At 35.7% G+C, this 20,000-nt stretch overlaps 1 protein-coding gene and 1 pseudogene across 7 annotated transcripts in view; both read right to left on the bottom strand.

Moving 5' to 3' along the window:
* The window catches only part of LOC105463467 (LPS responsive beige-like anchor protein), a 770,029-nt gene that overhangs the window by 151,259 nt on the left and 598,770 nt on the right, over positions 1-20,000 (bottom strand). For all 7 annotated transcript variants that reach the window (XM_011710554.3, XM_071092575.1, XM_011710553.3 and 4 more), the window contains 2 exons: positions 19,391-19,510; positions 458-610 (listed from right to left, as the gene is read on the bottom strand). In XM_011710554.3, the coding sequence (XP_011708856.2) occupies positions 458-610; positions 19,391-19,510 (273 nt within the window). The remainder of the gene's footprint in view (positions 1-457; positions 611-19,390; positions 19,511-20,000) is intronic.
* LOC139362107 (endonuclease 8-like 2 pseudogene) lies at positions 5,333-19,384 on the bottom strand (annotated as a pseudogene).

Here is a 20,000-nt window from a genome sequence, read left to right as displayed (position 1 = left end):
TTTAAGTTTCAACGTTTTCATATTCTCAATATTACATGAAGATTTCCTTCAAACGATAGATACAGGACGTAATTTGAAAATCTTGTTTCTTTTACGAAAATGTGCAATGGCCTTCTAACCTGGAACACAAAATTATGTTCCTTTCTTGGAAGAAGAAGCTCAAATTTGGAAAAACTTATACTTCCAATTTCACTTTTAATTTTCGCTTATTTTGAATTATCATGTATATATGAATGTAACTTAAATTCTGCATAAAATAAACTATTATTTTATATATCAATTCAATAACATTTCATAAAGTACATACAAGGATTCTTGAGCTATTATGTCACTTTCAGTTAGTCCTATCACCTACAGCTTTGTCCAGAAGAGCAAGGGTTAATGATTATACACCAACACATGAAAGATGCTTTGAGCAAAAGCTCATGACAGACAGAGTAGATGATTACTATCTTACCAATCTGTTTATGTGAACAAATTCTTCTGAGGTTTTGGCCCAAGGAGGAAGTTCAACATCAGACACTACTGTCCCATCATCCATCACTCCAAGATTATAATTATTGAAGTTGACAAACATCTCAGGGAGATAATAAAATTCAGGGATCAACTCCTATATAAAAATAAGAGACAATGTGATATTATAAACTGTAGGATACTGACTAGATATTCAAAAAAAGGACCTGATCATTTTCTATTGTTCAGAAGAACAAAATAAACCCAGGGAATTTTTTTTCTTTGCATATCATAGCCCTGTCACAGTTTCTCATAAGGTAGATAGATCCTATCCAACCCAATTTAAATTACATCTTACTGGTATAAATACCTTTCACAGGCTTTCCTTCATGACATGTCTCATAACCTCAAAACTCTTAAATACAAACATTTTAGTAATAACTGAGGTTTGACAAGCTATAAACATAAATTACCATGCTGTAACAATAATGACAACCTAGCTAGATTTTTTATGAGGTATATGGAATTTTTGCCAGAAAAACCCAAAATCTTAATAAGCATTAAAATGCCACTGCCTTGGTCTCTTCATCAACCAGGAAGACAATTTATTACAGTTTAGCCATGGTTTGTTAGTACATTTTCCTCACATTTCAAAACAGTCAAGTTTAAAGACACCAACTCTGATAAAAGATGAAAATTTAAAATTAGTCTAGAAAATGACTTGCATGAGAAACTGAGTAAATTCAGTATGTAACTTTAATAATGACATTTAATAAGCAGAAAAATGCAGCTGTTTAGCCTTTTGTGTGTAATAAACCCCATATATAACTATTTCAGAGGCTCTGTAGATCAGACTTGAAATCCAGTCTTGACATGGGTCAGTGGTTCAGTGGTCTTTCAGATACCCCCTCAGGGCCAGCTATGGCAGGCCCGGCTTTCCAAACAGTTGAGTAAAATAGGGAGGTCATCAGATTTTGGACAAGGTCAGTATGAACTTGCCAGAGCAGAGAAAAAAAATCCAGCAGGAATTAAGCTATTATCACCTCCATCATCCATGTGAAATGTTGCCTGACTTTGAATTGTATATCCTTTGTTTACAATCACAATAATTAACTTAGAAATGAGCTTGTTCTCCTTCCAAATGGCTGACAACCACCTGACCATTAGACTTAAAAAGTATTTAAACTGAACAATTTTTTTTTAAAAAAGACCTTGTTTAAAGCTTAGCTATAAATAAAATTAGACTGTAATCACACAAAAATTTTAAGAGTCTCATCTTTGAAAACAATGCATATAATTCTAATTGACAAAAGGGGAAAAGGCAGATGTGTGTTATTTTATGAAGCAAAAAGCTATATCCAATTTGTCTGAGCTAACACTTATTGCATGGTATGAGTCATACTCTCATAGCATAAATAAATAAACTCAATAAACCTTATTACATTTAATCTCACAACCACTTTACAAAGTAAAGTATCATTTCTACTTAAAAAATGAACTAAGGCTCAAAAACATACTTTGTGCAAGGTTATCAGTTGAGATATTATAAATATGGAAGTTGGACCAGGATTTGTTTATAAAGCTTGTGCCCTTAGTCATCAAATAAGCCTGGGTTCTACTTACATAGTATATGCAGTGCTAAACATTTTAAATTAAGTTTTTAACTTATATACAAAGGGATTTTTAAAAAAGGAAAAGAAACTCTAAACTTTTAGCATTTTCACGATGAGAAAACAACTGGCTATCCTGAATACATGTATCTTTCATATATATCTCTATGTATAGCAATTGTTATATAAATAAAATTAATTGAAAAAGGTTTTTGTAATGTTGTGATTTATCCCAATAAAACACTACATAATTTTCTAGTATTAATTTGCAGAAGTGTGTATTCAGTTAATTTCCAGCTTTGACAAATTTTACCAAAATATGTTATTTTCACTTCATAATACCTGTGCTTTTGAAGATGAATGTTACCATTCCCAGGCCTTGTTTTACAATAAAGAGGGAGGAACATGCTTTCCTTGTTCATTGACAATCAAAAGCAGCATTTGCTTAATTAAATACTAGTTATTCTCATTTCAGTAATACCTGCTGACCACTTCCACTCCCACTGACACTCTATCATGATTAGAAGATACTGTCTTTCTTTTGCTGGTTATACCTACCATGCTCTTGTTTTATAATTCTCCTAGATTCAAAACAATAATTATAATGGATGAATTGTAAGTGCTAGTTTTCCCCTGAGTTTTAAAACTTGAGAGATTCATCATTTCTATTGTAAATTAGAGATGCATAATGCATAGCAAAAATATACCTAAAAAGTACTCTTACCAACACCAATTCTAGGAAGCAGAATGGAACAAATGACATTTCATAGCAATTGTTACAAAAATGAAGTTTTCAATCATTCTAATATATAGCAACAAAATATTATGATTTTGTATATTTGTCTATATCTTCCACATCTGTTATTTCATTCAGGTTACTCAACAAATTGACAAAAAATTTATTTGCTCAAAACAAATATTCTCCACAAGTTTTTTGTTGTTGTTTTTTGGTTTTTGTTTTTTTTGGTTAAGAGACAGGGTCCCATTCTGTCACCCAGGTTGGAGTACAGTAGTGGCACAATCATAGCTCACTGTAACCTCAAACTTTAATCCATCTTTCCACCTTAGCCTTCCAAGTGGCTAGGACTATAGGAATACACCACCATGCCTGGCTAATTTTTTAATTTTTTTGCAGTGACAGGGTCTGGCTATGTTGCCCAGGCTAGTCTCAAACTCCTGGCTTCAAGCAATCCACCCAAAAATATCTTTATTCCTGGCCCAATTTATTTTTAAATACAAATTTATTATGAATTATTATGTTACTTTAATATTGACACCGTAAACTAAATATAAATTCATTATTTTAAGTAGAAATTAAATGGAGCCAAACCACCCATAAAACAAAGAAGAATTTTTTAATAAGTGATATGAAGAAAGCAATTTCAAACTTTCAAGTCTTTCAGCTACATAATTTCTATCATGCTGGGAAGAAAGTAATGACTCATCAATTTCCATTTAATTACTATGGATTTTGTGATTTCCTAAGGAACATTTTATGTAAATTTTATACAATGGACATTGTAAACATTTCAAAATTAAAAATGTAAAAACTAAAATTTAAGCTTTCAACATTTCACTTGAAATTTATCAAGATATGTATTTGTGTTTTACTCTACTTTTTCACCTCTGACTCCCTTCACCTTTAATTTTAAGAGAGTAGTCAGGCATTTCCTTTCTCAAGAACATTTGCAGGGTCCAGAGCAGAGGTCCCCTGAAGGCATCTTTCTTTTCTGTCTTGTGTGAATCTCTAAGCAAACAGAGAGTATGTGAGGTATCCAGGTGAAGGAGGAGTCACATGTTAGTATTTTTAAAGAAAGAGAAGCCAAAGAAGAGGCATAAATGTTTTCCAAGAGTAGGGAAGCAAGTTCTCAAAATCTACAGTCAGCTTTACCACCCCCCACCCCAGACTGGGGGAAAGGAGAAGGAGAAGGGATGAAGAGGTTAGGCAGGAACCCAGAGGATGGGGAATGGTGAGAGGGTCACTATACGCCCATACAGTGCCTCAATGTGAATTAGAAAAAAGGCAACACTTCTAGGCTAATGTAGCCCTAAGAGAATTCAGCTTGGTAAATGGAGTAAATACAGGCTGGATTTTAGCTTCCGTTCTTTCTCTCAATCAAGTGCCCTTTCATGAAGAACAATCTGCCTACTGTACACAGTGGCCCCATGCATGGTGCACACAGGGAAGCTAGTCCCTTGGCACCATGGCTTTTGGCATCAGCAAATATTTTCTAACACTAACTTGGTAAAATCATCAGAGCTGCCTGCCTCCAAAAGACCATATGTATCTTAGACAATAAAGATATGACTAATGAAGAAAACGATGGACTAAAGATGTGAAGGCCAGTTTTCTAGGTATCGCATAAGCCTGGATTCTCATTCAAGCCTTGAGAATAGAAGGTCTCTGCCCTACCAATCTAGTAACTATGAAGGAATTTTTCACCAGCCTAATATGAAGAAGGGCTGAGTTCAAATTAGGATATTTCATGTACACTTGAGTTGGTGGTTATAATTTTATATCTATTTCAATAATGGTAAAAAGTTAGCAATATATTAACTGATAATATCTTTTTTTTTTTTTTTTTTTTTGAGATGGAGTCTTGCTGTGTCACCCAGGCTTGAGTGCAGTGGTGCTATCTCAGCTCACTGAAACCTCTGCCTCCTGAGTTCAATCTCATGCCTCAGCTTCCTGAGTAGCTGAGATTATAGGCACCTGCCACCACACCTGGTTAATTTTTGTATTTTTAGTAGAGACGGGGTTTCAGCATGTTGGCCAGGCTAGTCTCAAACTCGTGACCTCAGGTGATCTGCCTGCCTCGGCCTCCCAAAGTGCTGGGATTACAGGAGTGAGCCACCAAGCCCAGCCAGGATAATATATTTCTAGGCCAGACACCATGGCTAAGGCCTGTAATCCCAGCACTTTGGGAGGCCAAGGCAGAAGGATGGCTTGTTTCCAGGAGTTCAAGACCAGCCTGAGCAACATGGCAAGACCCATCTCTACAAAAAATAAAAAACTTTACCCAGGTATGGTGGTTATCACCTGTGCCTGTAGTCCCAGCTATTCGAGAGGCTGATGGGGAAGACTGCCTGAGCCCAGAAGGTTGCAGTGAGCTGTGTTCACACCACTGCACTCTACGTGACAGAGCGAGACCCTGTCTCAAAAAAAATACATATATACATTATACATATATATATAAAAATAACATGTAAACATGTCATTTTATGTATATATTTATATATGTATATACACACACAAAAAAAAATGCAGGAAGAATTCAGTATGGGCAGAAATACAAATAGAATGTAAATGTTATTTTTTATTAAAATAATAAAACTCACAAGAACCCCTCTTAATTATTTGATTTAAACCTTAGGTAGAAATGAAGGGTGATGTAGCACATCATCATCACAAAAAAGAAACCACATTTATTTAGTTCTTATTCTTTTTTGTTTGTTTGTTTAACAGAGAGATTTATTTTCATGTCACTGTCCTAGTTTCATTTACCTGTTGCCAACAACCTGAAGGAGTTTCTCCATAGCCCTTGATTCCTGAATCGTTCAACATATTAACAGCAACAGTCACAAATACATTGACTTAAGGAGTAAACAAGTAGCTTTTCTCTGCAGACCACTGAGCACCCCAGAAGGCGCAGCTCTCTGCTCCACTCCAGGCTCTTGGTGTCTGCGTCCAGCAGGAAGGACCTGGTAGGAGGCTGAACCCAAGCACCGCTCTCAGGCCACTCTATTCTCATCCCTGGATCCTCCAGGGGAACAAGAAAAAAAAAAAATTACTGTCTTCCTGCTTTCCAAAATGGAGGGCCTTAAAATCAACCAAAGTTGCAGAACAAAAACAACAACAACACAGGAGCTGGCTGGGTACAGTGGCTCACACCTGTGGTCCCAACATTTTGGGAGCCAAGGTGGGAGGATCGCTTGAGTGCAGGAATTCAAGACCAGCCTGGCCAACGTGGCAAGACCCCATCTCTATAAAAAGTAAACAAAAATCAGCCGGGCATCATGGCACATGTCTGTAGTCCCAGCTACTCTGGAGGCTGAGGTGAGGACTGCTTGAGCCTGGGAGGGCAAGGCTGCAGTGAGCCGAGTTCATGCCCCTGCACCCTAGCCTAGGAAACAGAGTTCAGCCTTGTCTCAAAATAAAAACCCCAAAAACCCCACATCAGCTGCAAAGCCATGTTTGGAGCACAGCTATTTCCCATAGGCTTTCTTTTTTCTTGCCCCATTGACTTCTGGGAGGTTTTCCTGTTACCCATCATCATGACTTTTCTCATCTTTCACAATGGCACAATTCAATAGGAAGAATTAACTGAACTATAAAAGGAAAAATAAAAACAAACCTAACCCTATGAAAACTCTGCCTTCAACATAACTCCAGGGAGATGACTATTATAATACTGGCACCCCTGACCCACACTATGCTCTGCACCCCATCCCTGCCCATATCCTCCTCTCTAGACACTTAGACATCAGGTTCCCCAAGAGGCAAGATTCCATGAAGAGCACCCCGAGTTCCTTAGAAGAACTGGCGCTGCTCTGGCTACTCTGACAACTAAGGCTGGCATTGTGGGCACCACCAGGTGAGCCTCTGGAACCCTCCTGAAGGCCCAAATGGCTTCTTTATGACCTGGTGGCCAGCAAGGCACTGTTCTTTCTGGTAGACCTGCATGTGCTGCGGTTTGCTCTGGAACTTGCCCTGCAGCCAGCCTGTACTGAACTCTACCATGCGATCCACCAGGGCCTCCTGACATGGAGGCACTCAGGACTGAACCAAGAGAAAGGGGATGGATGCCAGCTCTGTATAAGACTTCATTCTTAATGATGTTCCCTAGCCCTGAGAAGTATTTCTGGTCCAACGGTGTATAGCAGACAGGTTGAGCCTGGCCTACAGCTTCCAAGGCTTGTCCTCAATGGAACTTCTCAGACAGGATGTCACAGGTGGGTGTGACCTCTGGGGAAGAGCTCCAAACATCTGACAATTATAATATGCCAGGAAACCACCACCACCAAAGTACAGGACCAACCTCGGGGCAGGTTCCCTCCAGTACCCGCTCTTGCTGGCTTTCTTAGTTCTGGAGAAATCGTTCACCCAAATGCTGCCAAACAAACAAGAGCTGACACGCAGCCACCTCCCAGCATCTCCTGAAGGTGTGTCTCCTTCCAAACATTCGTAATCATCCTCTCCCCGGGGGACGAGTTCTGCGGACAGTGAGAAGGCATCAAGGGTCTTCTGCCCAGTGGGCTCCCGGGCCTGCTTTGGGTCCACAGTCCCTTCCTTCTGCGTTTCTTTCCGTGGAGGCTCTGGCGGTGGGCTGTTGCCAGCAGGCCCCATTTCTTCACCTGGATCACATCTAAGGAATAATTTCTTTCCATGGACCTGGGTGTCCTGGAGCCACAGAGACTGCAGGCTTACTGTTGCCCCTGTCTTGATCACCTGCTTGCCCACAAAAGGGGAGACCAAACGGTGAAATGTCCTCACCAACGGCTCTTCTGGCATCCCAGCTCTGGGTGGGCAGCCTCTGGGCCCGACCCAGCACCACTGCAGGGCCCGCACAGCAGCTCCAGCACCGGGCAGAGATTTTTCAGCACCTCTGTACACGCGGGCTCCCTCCTGCTAGGGCTAGGGGACGCCCCTGTAGGTTAGTTCTTACTTTGTTTGTTTGTTTGTTTGGTTTTTTGAGACGCTGTCTCGCTCTGTTGCCCTGGTTGGAGTGCAGTGGCGCGATCTTGGCTCACTGCAAGCTCCGCCTCCCAGGTTCACGCCATTCTCCTGCTAGTTCTTACTCTTTAGAGAGAACTGTTTTAGGGTCTGCGATACATAATATGAGTGTTCCCCCCACTCCAGAATACAGATCTAAATCAGTAATAGAGAAAGGATATATTTTTAAGAGAAAATAGTTGTGAAACCAACTAGCACTCTAGAAATTCAAATGAGAAAATTATGACTAAAAGTTGGGGTGACCAGAGAAAGCTTTAGGGAAAAGTAATACATTGTATTTCCCTAACACAGAACTCATCAATCTGTATTATAACTGCTTGCTTGTTTGTATCCCCTTCTAAATGGAAGGAGCCATGAAACTGAGGACTTTACACGTGAATTTAAAATATGACAAGCATTTCTAAGAAACTAATACTGAGGAGAGAGATTATTAAGATTTTACATACAGTGTGAAGAACATCAAATTAGCACAATTAAATAAGAGAGTGAACATATATACAGCAAATCCTCACTTACTGTCATCGACAGGTTCTTGGAAATTGCAACTTTACATACAATGGCATATAACAAAACCAATTTTCCCACAGGCTAGTTGATATAAATGAGTTAAGTTCCTATGGCATATTTTGGTTGCCACAAAAACATCGCCAAACTTCTAAACAAGAGACCCAAAACACTTGTAATATTAAATATTGAAATAAATGTGAGCTATATATACATCTAAGGAAGATGAACAAACACAAGATAATTATTTACCCATTTATTCCACATCAGGGTTGCAGGTAGCCTACACCTACCCCGGCAACTCAGAGCGCAAGGCAGGAACCCATGTTGCCTTGGACAGGACACCAGGTGCCATCCCATAGCAGGACACCAGGTGCGCGCGCACACACACACACACACACACACACACACACACACTCAGGCGGGAACCATGTAGACACACCAATTCACCTCATGTGCACATCTTTGGGACGTGAGAGGAAACCAGAGTACCCAGAAAAACACCACACAGACATGGGAAGAACGTGCAAACACCACACAGACAGTGGCCCCGGTCATGAATTCATGTTTTTTTCTCACCAGCGATATAACAAAACATTGAATGAAATGGCATTATTTGAGGACATGCTGTACTTAAACTATATTGCAGTCTTATCACAACAAAATCTGCATGAATAAGTGATGAGAGTTCACTACTCTCTTAATATGAAATAAACATGCTGAACTCAACTGATATATACCAATATGTAACAAAATAAATAAGCGTATATACAGCCAAAATCTTACTGTGGATGACAATGGCATTTAAGTTATACAGTAGAACTCCAACTTAATACTAAAAGCATCTTTCTAAGAACCATGTCTTGATACGACACTAAATCTAACAGTTCAAAATTATCTCTTTTGACAGATGAAATGTAGTAACAGAGTCAAAGATTATGCCTTTCTAATACTTTTAATGCACATTTACAAAGTGAAGTATGTTTTATATTCATCAGAACAGAACAGTCAGTTCTGGATAAAAAACACATGTTCAGCAATTCTTTAAAACATCAGTGGAAAATGATAAGTAAACAACACTGACAGAAGACAGATACATTTACAATTCACATTTTCTTCTGGCTTGCTCACAATAATTTTAATCTCTATCACTTAATTAGGTAGATGAGTCTTAGAGGCAGGTAGCATGGCCAACATTTAGTGTATCATCTCCTAAGATAAAAATTTGAAAGGTTCAACCAGAGGTTATACCACAGTTCAGGATAAGCCCATTGCTTTGATCACAAATCCCAAGGCTTTCACGGCATAATGACAAGGATTGGTTGTGACCACACATATGCTTTAGTTTTCTTTATTAAGGTATAATTTCCACTGATACGAACAATCTTTGCAGCCAGGCTATATGATTCTCCTTTTAATAGTCACCAATTGTATGCACTGAACTAAACCCACCACTTCAATATATTGGGGCAAACATACCAACTACTAATCTATCAACCAAAAAGAAACAAGATAATCAAAATAGAAATAAAAATGAAGAAGCTCCTTTTTAATTAAAATTAAACATTTATTTTATTTTTCCTAAATATAAATTCCTGACAACTCAAATAGAAACATGATAAATTAGAAGTTAACTAATTTAAGGTGCACTGCTTAGGAATACTGACAGTAAAAAAATGTGAAAGCAAAATTTTAGCTTTTCACCACTGAAAAAATGATTTAAAAAACTGAAAATAAGCTTTCTTAAATAACAAAAAAGAGCTGATTAACAATATATTATAAAAATATAAGGTGCATGCTTTGATACATTTTAATTTTCAAGTATTTATTTTGTTAGCCCGTAAGTAATAAAACTTTTAAAACATTCACTAGAGATCAAGTACAGTGAATTGCATTTATAATAGTTATTTTAAATCAACTGCATATCTGAAAGCTTTTAAGTTGATATTTAAATTTAGTTTGTCCTGATTTGGTAGATAAAATGCTATTTTTCTCTACAGTAAAAGAAAAACAATCATTTTCAAAACTGGAAAAGAAAAAATAATCTATAATCCTTCCAGACCAACCCTATAAATATTATGTGGTTTTTAGATATTATAAAACTGTTATTTCAAATGCATTACAATAAAGAAAAATCAAGGGTTACAAATCAATAGATAAATGATAATCTATTTCAGTCTGATATAGTAGAAAGAATAATTGGGTTTAAGTCTTGTCTACTCAACTTACTGTCACATGCACTCAAATAAATTTAATTTCTGTGACCCTTACTCACCTCAATTGCCATTTCAAAACCACAGGGTTTGTTGTGAGGCTCATATGGGATTATATGGAATTCTATATATAATAAGATTTTATCATCATTAGTAGGATTCACGATAAAAATCCCAAATTACAGACGCAATTTGCCTAAATCCTAAAGCCAACAGGTCATTCACTGAATTATGCCCATTTATAAAAGCATTTAACATAATTCTAAGAATACTTAACAAAACTTACTTTCAAAAATATATATGCCCACAAAAGTATTTGAGACTTAATAGTTCCTGCCAAATAACTATGACATTCAAAACAAATATATTATCTTTTTTATTAGCAATGACAGTAGGGCTTAACATGCTTCATATTATGATAAATATCCCCAATAATTTATGGTTCTCTCTTGCTTTCAACACATTTTTCACTTCCATGTTTGAAATGGACATCTCCATTGGGCCTTTTGCTGTTCTAGATCCTTATCTCCAAATAAATTATAATTTGGAGAGAAATAATGGGCATTAATAATGCAAACAAAAGGTGAGTTGTAACTGCCGTAAGAGAAGATGCAAATAAAATGTGCACCTTAAACCTTTTCTGGAATAATTGGTAGATATATATTTAGTATGGGAGAAGGACCACTCATCTCAGTTCTAAGAACACATTAATGAACAGTCTACATTTTTTAGTTGAACAAGAAATATGATAAGGTCACCAGTCTAAAAACAAATCACACTTGACAGATGTATGCATTTTTATAATTCTGGAAGATATGACTATTTTCCAAATGTCTTAACAGGGTTTTAATTTTTCTGTATGGTATGTAAATAGCATGAGAAGAAAAATATTCAGGGTTTCAAGTAATTTTTATCAAGGAGCAAAATGTAGTTCATTGTAGACATGAGTACAAACTTCAACACTTAAATTAGCACAAAGGTTCATCATTAAACCCTTAGCCCTTGAGGAAAAGGGCTAAAAAGATGTGGCTAAATTAACAAATCATAAGTTATGTATAAGTTACGTATAAAAGCAAGGATAAACAGACATATTTGAGCAAGTTTGAGCTCACTGATGAAAAGAAGAGAGGCTGGCAAAAAAACAGAAGGAGGGAGGGAAGATAGGAAGGAGAAATGAATGAGCACTTACGTTGAAAATGTGCAAATGCATGAATAAGGATAAGATTTTAATTTTACTTTCAGCATTTTTTAAAACTTTAAATTATTAAAAAAGATGTCTGAGAACAGAGTGAAGATGTTTTTGCTAAGAAATAAAATTACTAAATCATCGAAGTTTAAGTTTAAAAACTAAATAATTAAGAAATACATTTCCATCAATTATGTTCTATTAACTGTAGCTAAGCATTTTCTTATAAATGGGCCTAATGCTGATGATATCAGCATCCATGGAATGTATTAACATGGTAGAAGATGTGCTGCTAAGGGAAAAAAGAAACCTAATTTATCTTCAGATTGCAGACCTCTGGGATTTCTGAGGTAGTAGAGGGCAAGTCAAAGGTCTCATGTTTTACAAATCTCACAAGCCACAAAACCATTCTATGATCACCTCCACTATACATTATTATTCAACATGCATACATACATTTAAAACTTTTTAAGGGTTAAATATTAAATTATATATGAGCTCATAGAATATTACTGCATAGTCGTTTTTTTTAAAATAATATTTAGTATCTCTTAGGACTTAATTGCATTCTATTTACTTAACTATAAATAGAGAATAAACTTTACTAACCCTACCAACGTCATAACTTAATACACTCACCACTAATGATGCACATTAAATTGTAAAATAGTTTTTAAATGAAAAATCCAAGATATGACCAGAGATGGTATGTCCATGTTTGCAAGGCTATCACAGTAATAAAATGTAGAAAACTGAATCATTAACAACTTGTGGTCAACATCTGACATCCAGCTACCAGTTCTCTTGTGGACAGAAAATCTCATCCTAAAAAATGAGATGTTAGTAGTCCCACTCCATATCAGGAACATATCCATTTGAGTTTTGCTGTGCCCTTCTGGCTGGAATAAGCATACACTCTCTATTTTCTCCTCAAACTACCTCGCTCTTTTTCCCAGGCTCTTTCACTTACTCTTAGAAAAGCTTTATGCCTCCTGTCCCTTACAGTCAACCAAATGCTCATTTGTTTGCATCTCTTTAATAGCTGTGACACAGATCAGGCAGACTGCAAAGTCAATCATAACTATTATCTTGCTGAACTGGCTTATAGAATTAACTCAAGCATTTTTAGACTATTACCAAAGGCCTTCATGTTAGACTCAACTGCCTTTCAGAATCTCTGTTTCTATGTTTTCTACACACCCGAAACATAAGACCAATTAACAGATCAATAAGCATTTCCCAATGTGCCAAATATCTTTTCTGAGCTTTGCTCATGTCACTTCCCTTGCTCAGAACACTCTTCCTCATTTCATCACGTTATTATGCAATGCATATTTAATTTAGTGCCTGCTACATTCCAAACACCTTTGTAGATTCTAGGGATAAACCAATGAGCAAAACAGTCAAAAATTTAGGATCTCATGGAGCTAATGTTCAAGTGGGATATGACATAATAAACAAATCAATAAGCATAAGATACATATGTCAAATGGTGAGTGACATAAAGAAAAACGAAGTCAGGGAGTAAGTAAAAGTGCATGAGGTGAGGGGAGCAATTTTAAATAGGGAGGACAGAGAAGGCCTTACTGAAAAGGTGACATTTGGGCAAAAACCTGAAAGGGAAGAAGAATGAGTTCTTAAAGACAACTAAAACAAATGCCTCAGGTGAAAGGAAAAGGAAAACCAAAGGTGCTGAGGTGGAAAGTACTTGAAGGACACCAGTAGACCCTGTTTAGCTAGAACAGAGTGAATGGGGTGGCAAACAGAAGAGCTCAAGATGCAACAGGATTTTGGAAAGGGGTTAAGTGGTGTAGGGTCTTACATTGCAAAGATTTCAGCTTATACTCAAATAGGAAACCATTTACTATATGGGGAAAACTGGAAGAAGAATAGCTTTGAAGAAATGAAGATCAGGAATTTAGTTTTGAACACGTCAAATTTAAGATGCAGTTTATATATTCAAACGGAGATGTCGAGGAGGTAGTCAGATATCAGGATAAACATACAGGCTAGAGACATAAATGTGGGAGGTCTGTTAGACTCTCTTGCATCCCTTAAGATACAGCTTAAAAATCACTTATTCTGTAAAGTCATTTGCAATCCCATCTCCCCCAGTCAGAATTAATTTAATTTTGTTTATATCTTACTATAGCACTTATCACTATCTAATTTGTACTAAAAATTATTTTATATATGCCTGTCTTTTTCATCTGGAGAGATATGCTAACTAAAGAACTATGTCTATCTTATTCTTTTAATTCTAAATGCACTCTATATTAAATATAGTAAATAACCAAAAAATGCTAGCCTAACTAAACGTGTTTTGGGGGATTTCAATTGATTTCTCATAGTTTTCTTCTTAAAGGCAGGGAGCTAAATATCTATGACCTAACAAAACTTGTTCTTTCTTCTGTGTTATATATATATATATATTCCCAAGTCAAATTTAATCTTTCACTCTTTCTCTCTCATCTCACAAGACAAATCACCAAATCCTAGCAGTTACCTTCTAAATATGTCTTAAATTTATCCACATTTTTCTAGCCCCACTGGCACTACTGAATATAAGCCTTCACTGCTCCTTGCCTAATTAACAACTTAGGCAAGGATCTGAAATGGATCCACTCTGGGCCATTGACAAGGGCAATACATATTTCAACACCAATCACAGTGATCTCTTAAAAGCACAAAATCTACTCATGTCACTTCTCTGCTTCAGACTCTCCCAAGTCTCCCCACTGCACCCAAGATAAAGTTCATCCTCTTTCACAAAGCAGAAGGTCCCCCATGATTGGTCCTGAATTTCCTCTTTCCTCTTCCTTCTCATCATTTCAGATGCTGTATCCATGAGCCCAAGGAGCATGAGTCTACTGTACTAAACTGTTTGGACTTGTTTTATTGTAGGTATCTCCCCTACTGCAAAAGTCCACTGAAGGCAAGAGTTATGTCATATTTGGTGCTATATCACAACCAGAGTCTGATAGTGGATAAACATAATTAAAATACAAAATTTTAAAAGTAAAGGATATCTCAGGGTTCCTCCAAACTTTTTAATCTAATTTACTTTTGTACAGCTTATATTTTAATAATATATTATTATATTAAATTCAGGGTTTCTGAAAAAGTATGGTTCTCCAACAACCTCTGTTTCAGATCCAGTTACTACTGTCCCCATTCCAAAGTAATGAACCGGGGTGACATTTATGATTCCTTCTATGTTCTAGTACAGAGTAGTAATCATTTCTACAGTACAGAAAGAAAAGAATTTAAACTGCAGCAAGTCAGATTGTACTTCACCATTAGATTGAATTTATCGACACTAAAGGTATCTGAAATGAGTACACAACCTCAAGAGGAAGGGAAAAAAATCAATGACAATAAATTGCCTAGAAAAGTTTAGATATTTGCCCAATATTTAGATGTAACTGTCTAGTGAAATTCATTTAAACTTCATGAGTCTGTAATTTGTTACATAAAATTTGGTCATAATAATTCAAGGTTCAGGTTGAAGAAAATAATCTATTCTGAACCCCAGTTTCTAAATTTAAGTGAATTTTAAAGATTTAAAACACAGAATCTACTGTGGATTTTAAAATATTATTTATTACAGTGATGATTCTCCAACCCAACTTTAATACTTTGCATTTCAGTCTTCAAGATTACAGATTGTTGGTACTAATTATCTGTTTATTTTTAGATGAAGTACACATCAGAAACATCATTGTTTAAAAAGAGTGAAGGCATTCTTTCCATAAGCCCAAACTATCGCTTGATGTGATTCCAAAACAACGCCCTAAATCTGCACTGCCCAATACAGCAGCCACTAGCCACAAATGGCTATTGAACACAAAATGTGTTGCAACACAAAATGTGTTGCTAGTCTCAACACAGATGTGTCATGTAAATAGAGAAATGTTAAGTATAAAATACCACTGGAAGACTTAGTATCAAAAAATGTAAAATATCTAATAATTTTATATTGATTACATATTGAAATAATATTTTGGAAATATATGGTTAAGATAAATTATTAATTTTTTTTTTACTTTTAAAAATACGACTATGAAATCATTTAATTACATAGGTGGCTTATATTTGTGGTTTGTATTATATTTCCATTGGAGAGTAGCTCTAAGCCTACTTAGAAAACTGATCAACACTACTGATCTGCTTCTTCAGGCAGAATAAAGGCCATCATTGAGAGGTCAGATATGAAATGGAATCACCAATGATGCAGAGAAATACAAATGATACACAAAACTTTAAAAACGGTAAACTGTACTATAAATAAAAGATTGCTTTAGTGTAAAAAAAATAAAAGGTCTCTTTCTTCTTTAAAATAAAAATAATTAACATTTTTAACCTTTATTTCATAGGAATAACCTCAATTTTGGGTAATATTATTCTTTGAGTATTGGTAAAATTTAAGAAATAGGGATTTTAAGATACTAAAGTAACAACTCCCCCTCAGCAAAAACAAAAAACAAAAAACAAAAAACAAAAAACAAGTTACCAGAAATGTTACCTTATTCTTCTTTTTTTTCTTTCTGAAAAAATTTAAATCTTCTACATACCTTACATTTCATTTTTGGAAAATCTCACAAAAACATTTTGCAGAATGTATACTATATTAATCAGGCAAGGTATGCTTTAGGATCTACTCAATAAAATGATTCCTACCACCCCACCATCATATTTCACCATCTGCTCTCTACTGTTTAACATTTCTTTAGTATTTCTAGGAACTCCAGCAAGACAATACAAATAAAGTTGACAATTATAACTAATAATGATTCTACCTGAAATATGTGAAAACTGAATGAAATATTTGTTATTATAGTAATTTAAGTGTGTTCTTATACATTTATCTTTATTATAATAATTTAAATATGCTTTCTAAGGTGTCAAAATGTAACATTTTAAAAATAGGATCAAAACAACAACAGAGGCATGATTAAATCCCTCCTGTTTTAGAAAGACCAACCAATAGGAGGTTCTTTAAATAGCCTATATAACCATATATTATATAGTTGTCAAAGTATTTGAAAGTCACTAAGTTTTAGGGCCCTAATTAGCTGGTTATCAATATAAAAATGGGGGTAATTTATCAATGCCCTACTTACTATCCTACAGATATTAGGGCATGGGGGTGGACATGGAGAAGAAGGAGAATATACACATTGGTGGAAAAATATCAGCAGGCCTCACAAAGTAAGTTCTGAAAAAATTTTGAGCTTCCAAACATAAGAGGGAGCTGGATTTGACTCCATATTATTTGTGATAAAACAAGAATAATAAGAAAAGGAAAAAGAAAGCTAAAGAAGAGCAGGTGATTTCTTTTGATGTTATAGTTGTTTTGTTTAGGTTTCTTTTTCTTTTTTTTTTTTTTACAGGTAGGGTATTTTAAAGAATTGTTAGAGAAAATGAAACCAAATACAAACTAATTAAAGAATCTTGAAAGAAAAAGGCTGAGATTCAGGAAGAAGAGAAAACAAAACTACTAGCATCTATCATATGTACCTCCTGTCCATCAAAGCAGTGAACAGGAATGCTTAGCACAGATAGAGGTAGAAAGCTGAAGATACCTACTATTGCCGTTATAAAGCAGGAAAAAATAATCCTCAAATTCATGACTTCATTTTTGTTTGTATTTCTAGTAGCAAACGTAGGTAGGAGGTTAAAATTTGGTCATGAGATGCTTAACAAATCAAGGAATTTGGAAAGAAAAAAAACCCACACATAAGTCTTCAATTTCATAACAAAATGTCAGGCTTATCAATATTTTCATTTCTCTTATTATTTCTTAAAAGAGTTATATAAGTAATTAAACAGTTTTGAGATTAGAGGTAAAATTTAACAAAATTATTAAATCTGTTAACTACTCTTATTTATCTTTATCTACACATCTAGTTCAAAATTATTTACTGGTGATTTTTAAAGAATATGATATATAATTTTCAAGAGTGTATCAGAGTATATTATTTGTGAGATCAAAAACCCTGTAGATGTCCCAATAAAAGATTATTTTTGCATACAATAGAATCTTCTTTAATAAAGTATCTTTCACACAAGCAATGTACTCTACAGTAAGATGTGAATACATTTTGTAGACTTGAAAGTATCATACCTAAAAGCAAGATGCAATTATCATTACACTGAAAAAATTTTTAAGTACTCTATAGTAACATACACATTAGTAGAACTTTTCTTCTTTTGGACTCCAATATTTCTCATCTGGCACTTATTTTCTCTCATATGGTATAATTATTTATATACGTCATATTTCTCTATGGAATTATAAGGAACTTCAAAACCATAGGGATATCTCATTATACTTAATAGATCTAACACAGTACACCTTGCAGAAAGAGACACTACGTTAAAAAAAAAAAAAAAAAAAGACTATTTCTGTGGGTAGAAGCAAAATTCTAGTAAGGATTATATTAGCTACTGTGCAAAGTTTTTGATCCTTTGATCTTTCATGCATATAGATAGAATAACTCTTATTTTGCTTTATTAATAATGGAATCCTTTACTAAGCAAAGTCAGGTATGCATTTAGAACCAGCGGCAGGCAAAACACAATTATTTTAAGAACAGGTACGTAGGGTATCTAAATATCTATGTCTGAGATTTTTCTCATGGTATTTTTCAGACTATAGTAATTTTATTCACTGAGTTTGGAATTCCAGCCAGGCACAGTGGCTCACACCTGTAATCCCAGCACTTTGGGTGGCTGAGGCAGGAATATCGCTTAAAATAGTTCAAGACCAGCCTGGGCAACATAGGGAGACCCCATCTTTACAAAAAATAAAAAATTAGCCTAGTGTGGTGGTACATGCCTGTGGTCCCAGCTACTCAGGAGGCTGAGGCAGGAGGATCACTAGAGCCTAGAAGGTCGAGGTTGAGGCTACAGTGAATCGTGACTGCGCCACTGCACTTCCAGCCTGAGGGACAAAGTGAGACCTTGTTTCCAAAAAAAAAAGTTCAGAATCCCATTACGCATGGTGCCTTACATGCCTTACATCCACACTACCTACCACATTTTCCCTTCAACAGAAAGATTCTAAAGAGAAAGAGGGGAAAAAACCACTCTACAACAACAGACAGAGAGCGAGGAGGGAGAGATTCTGATAGAAGAGGGACAGTCATTTAGAACTTACAGGGAGAGGCCAGGTGCAGTGGCTCACGCCTGCAATCCCAACACTTTGGGAGGCTGAGGCAGGCAGAGCACTTGACGTCAGGAGTTCCAGACCAGTCTGGCCAACATGGTGAAACCCCGTCTCTACTAAAAAATTACAAAAAACTAGCCATGCATTATTGCAGACACCTGTAATCCCAGCTACTCGGAAGGCTGAGGCAGGAGAATTGCTTGAACGCTGGAGGCGGAGGTGGCAGTGAGCCGAGATTGCGCCATTGCACTCCAGCCTGAAGGACAGAGCAAGACTCTGTCTCCAAACAAACAAACAAACAAACAAAAACAAAACAACAACTACAAAAACCCACAGGGAAAGACAAGAGACAGAGACAGAGAGAGAAATGCTATAATTCTTGGCCATTCAATTAAGGACTTCATCTTCTGAGATTTATCTTTAGTAAATAGCATTGCATGGCAGTAGAGAAAATTTTCAACATTCATTCAACAAGTAATACATTGGCAATAACAACAATAAAACAAAACATTTCTGTACCTTAATATCAGATGTATCACGCTGACTGTTTCGCCAAGCTCTGGAAATTGATGAAAAAGTTCGATCTGCATGATCAAATTTGCCTCCTTGCAAATTTAGGAAATAAGTTGTAAAAGGTTCCTAAAAAATAGCAATTAAAAAAATCCATAGGTTCCCTCATGCATAAAAATGTGGTTTTTATAAATCCTTAGAACTAAATATTTTAATGACTAATAGGTACTAGCTAGTAATATAAACTAGGTATACAATGAGAATTATATATAAATTATTACATTAATGTTCTCAAGTTATTTTTCCCTCAAAAGAAATATTTCTAAATATTTCAAAAATTTGGTATTTGCAACATTTTCTTCAGGTAGCCTTCCTTTCCAAGAATAATTTATTAATATCATGCAGACATAAATTAGATGTATTTTCTTCATAGTACAGAGAATAGTCCAGCATGTAGTTTTCCTACTGTTATGGCTCAATATTTAATTTATGATTAAGAAAAGAAAAATGTTTGGATGATTTAAAAGCCTCCTCTTAGTTAAAGAACACTTAAACACATATTAGTGGATAATTGCTTGAAATTAGCTAAGCACTATAAATTACTTCTAGGATTTATGTC

Source organism: Macaca nemestrina, chromosome 3 (assembly GCF_043159975.1).
Source record: "Macaca nemestrina isolate mMacNem1 chromosome 3, mMacNem.hap1, whole genome shotgun sequence".
Classification (NCBI taxonomy): domain Eukaryota; kingdom Metazoa; phylum Chordata; class Mammalia; order Primates; family Cercopithecidae; genus Macaca; species Macaca nemestrina.
Note: the sequence above shows the minus strand (reverse complement) of the source record. Positions and strands in the feature narration are given on the sequence as shown.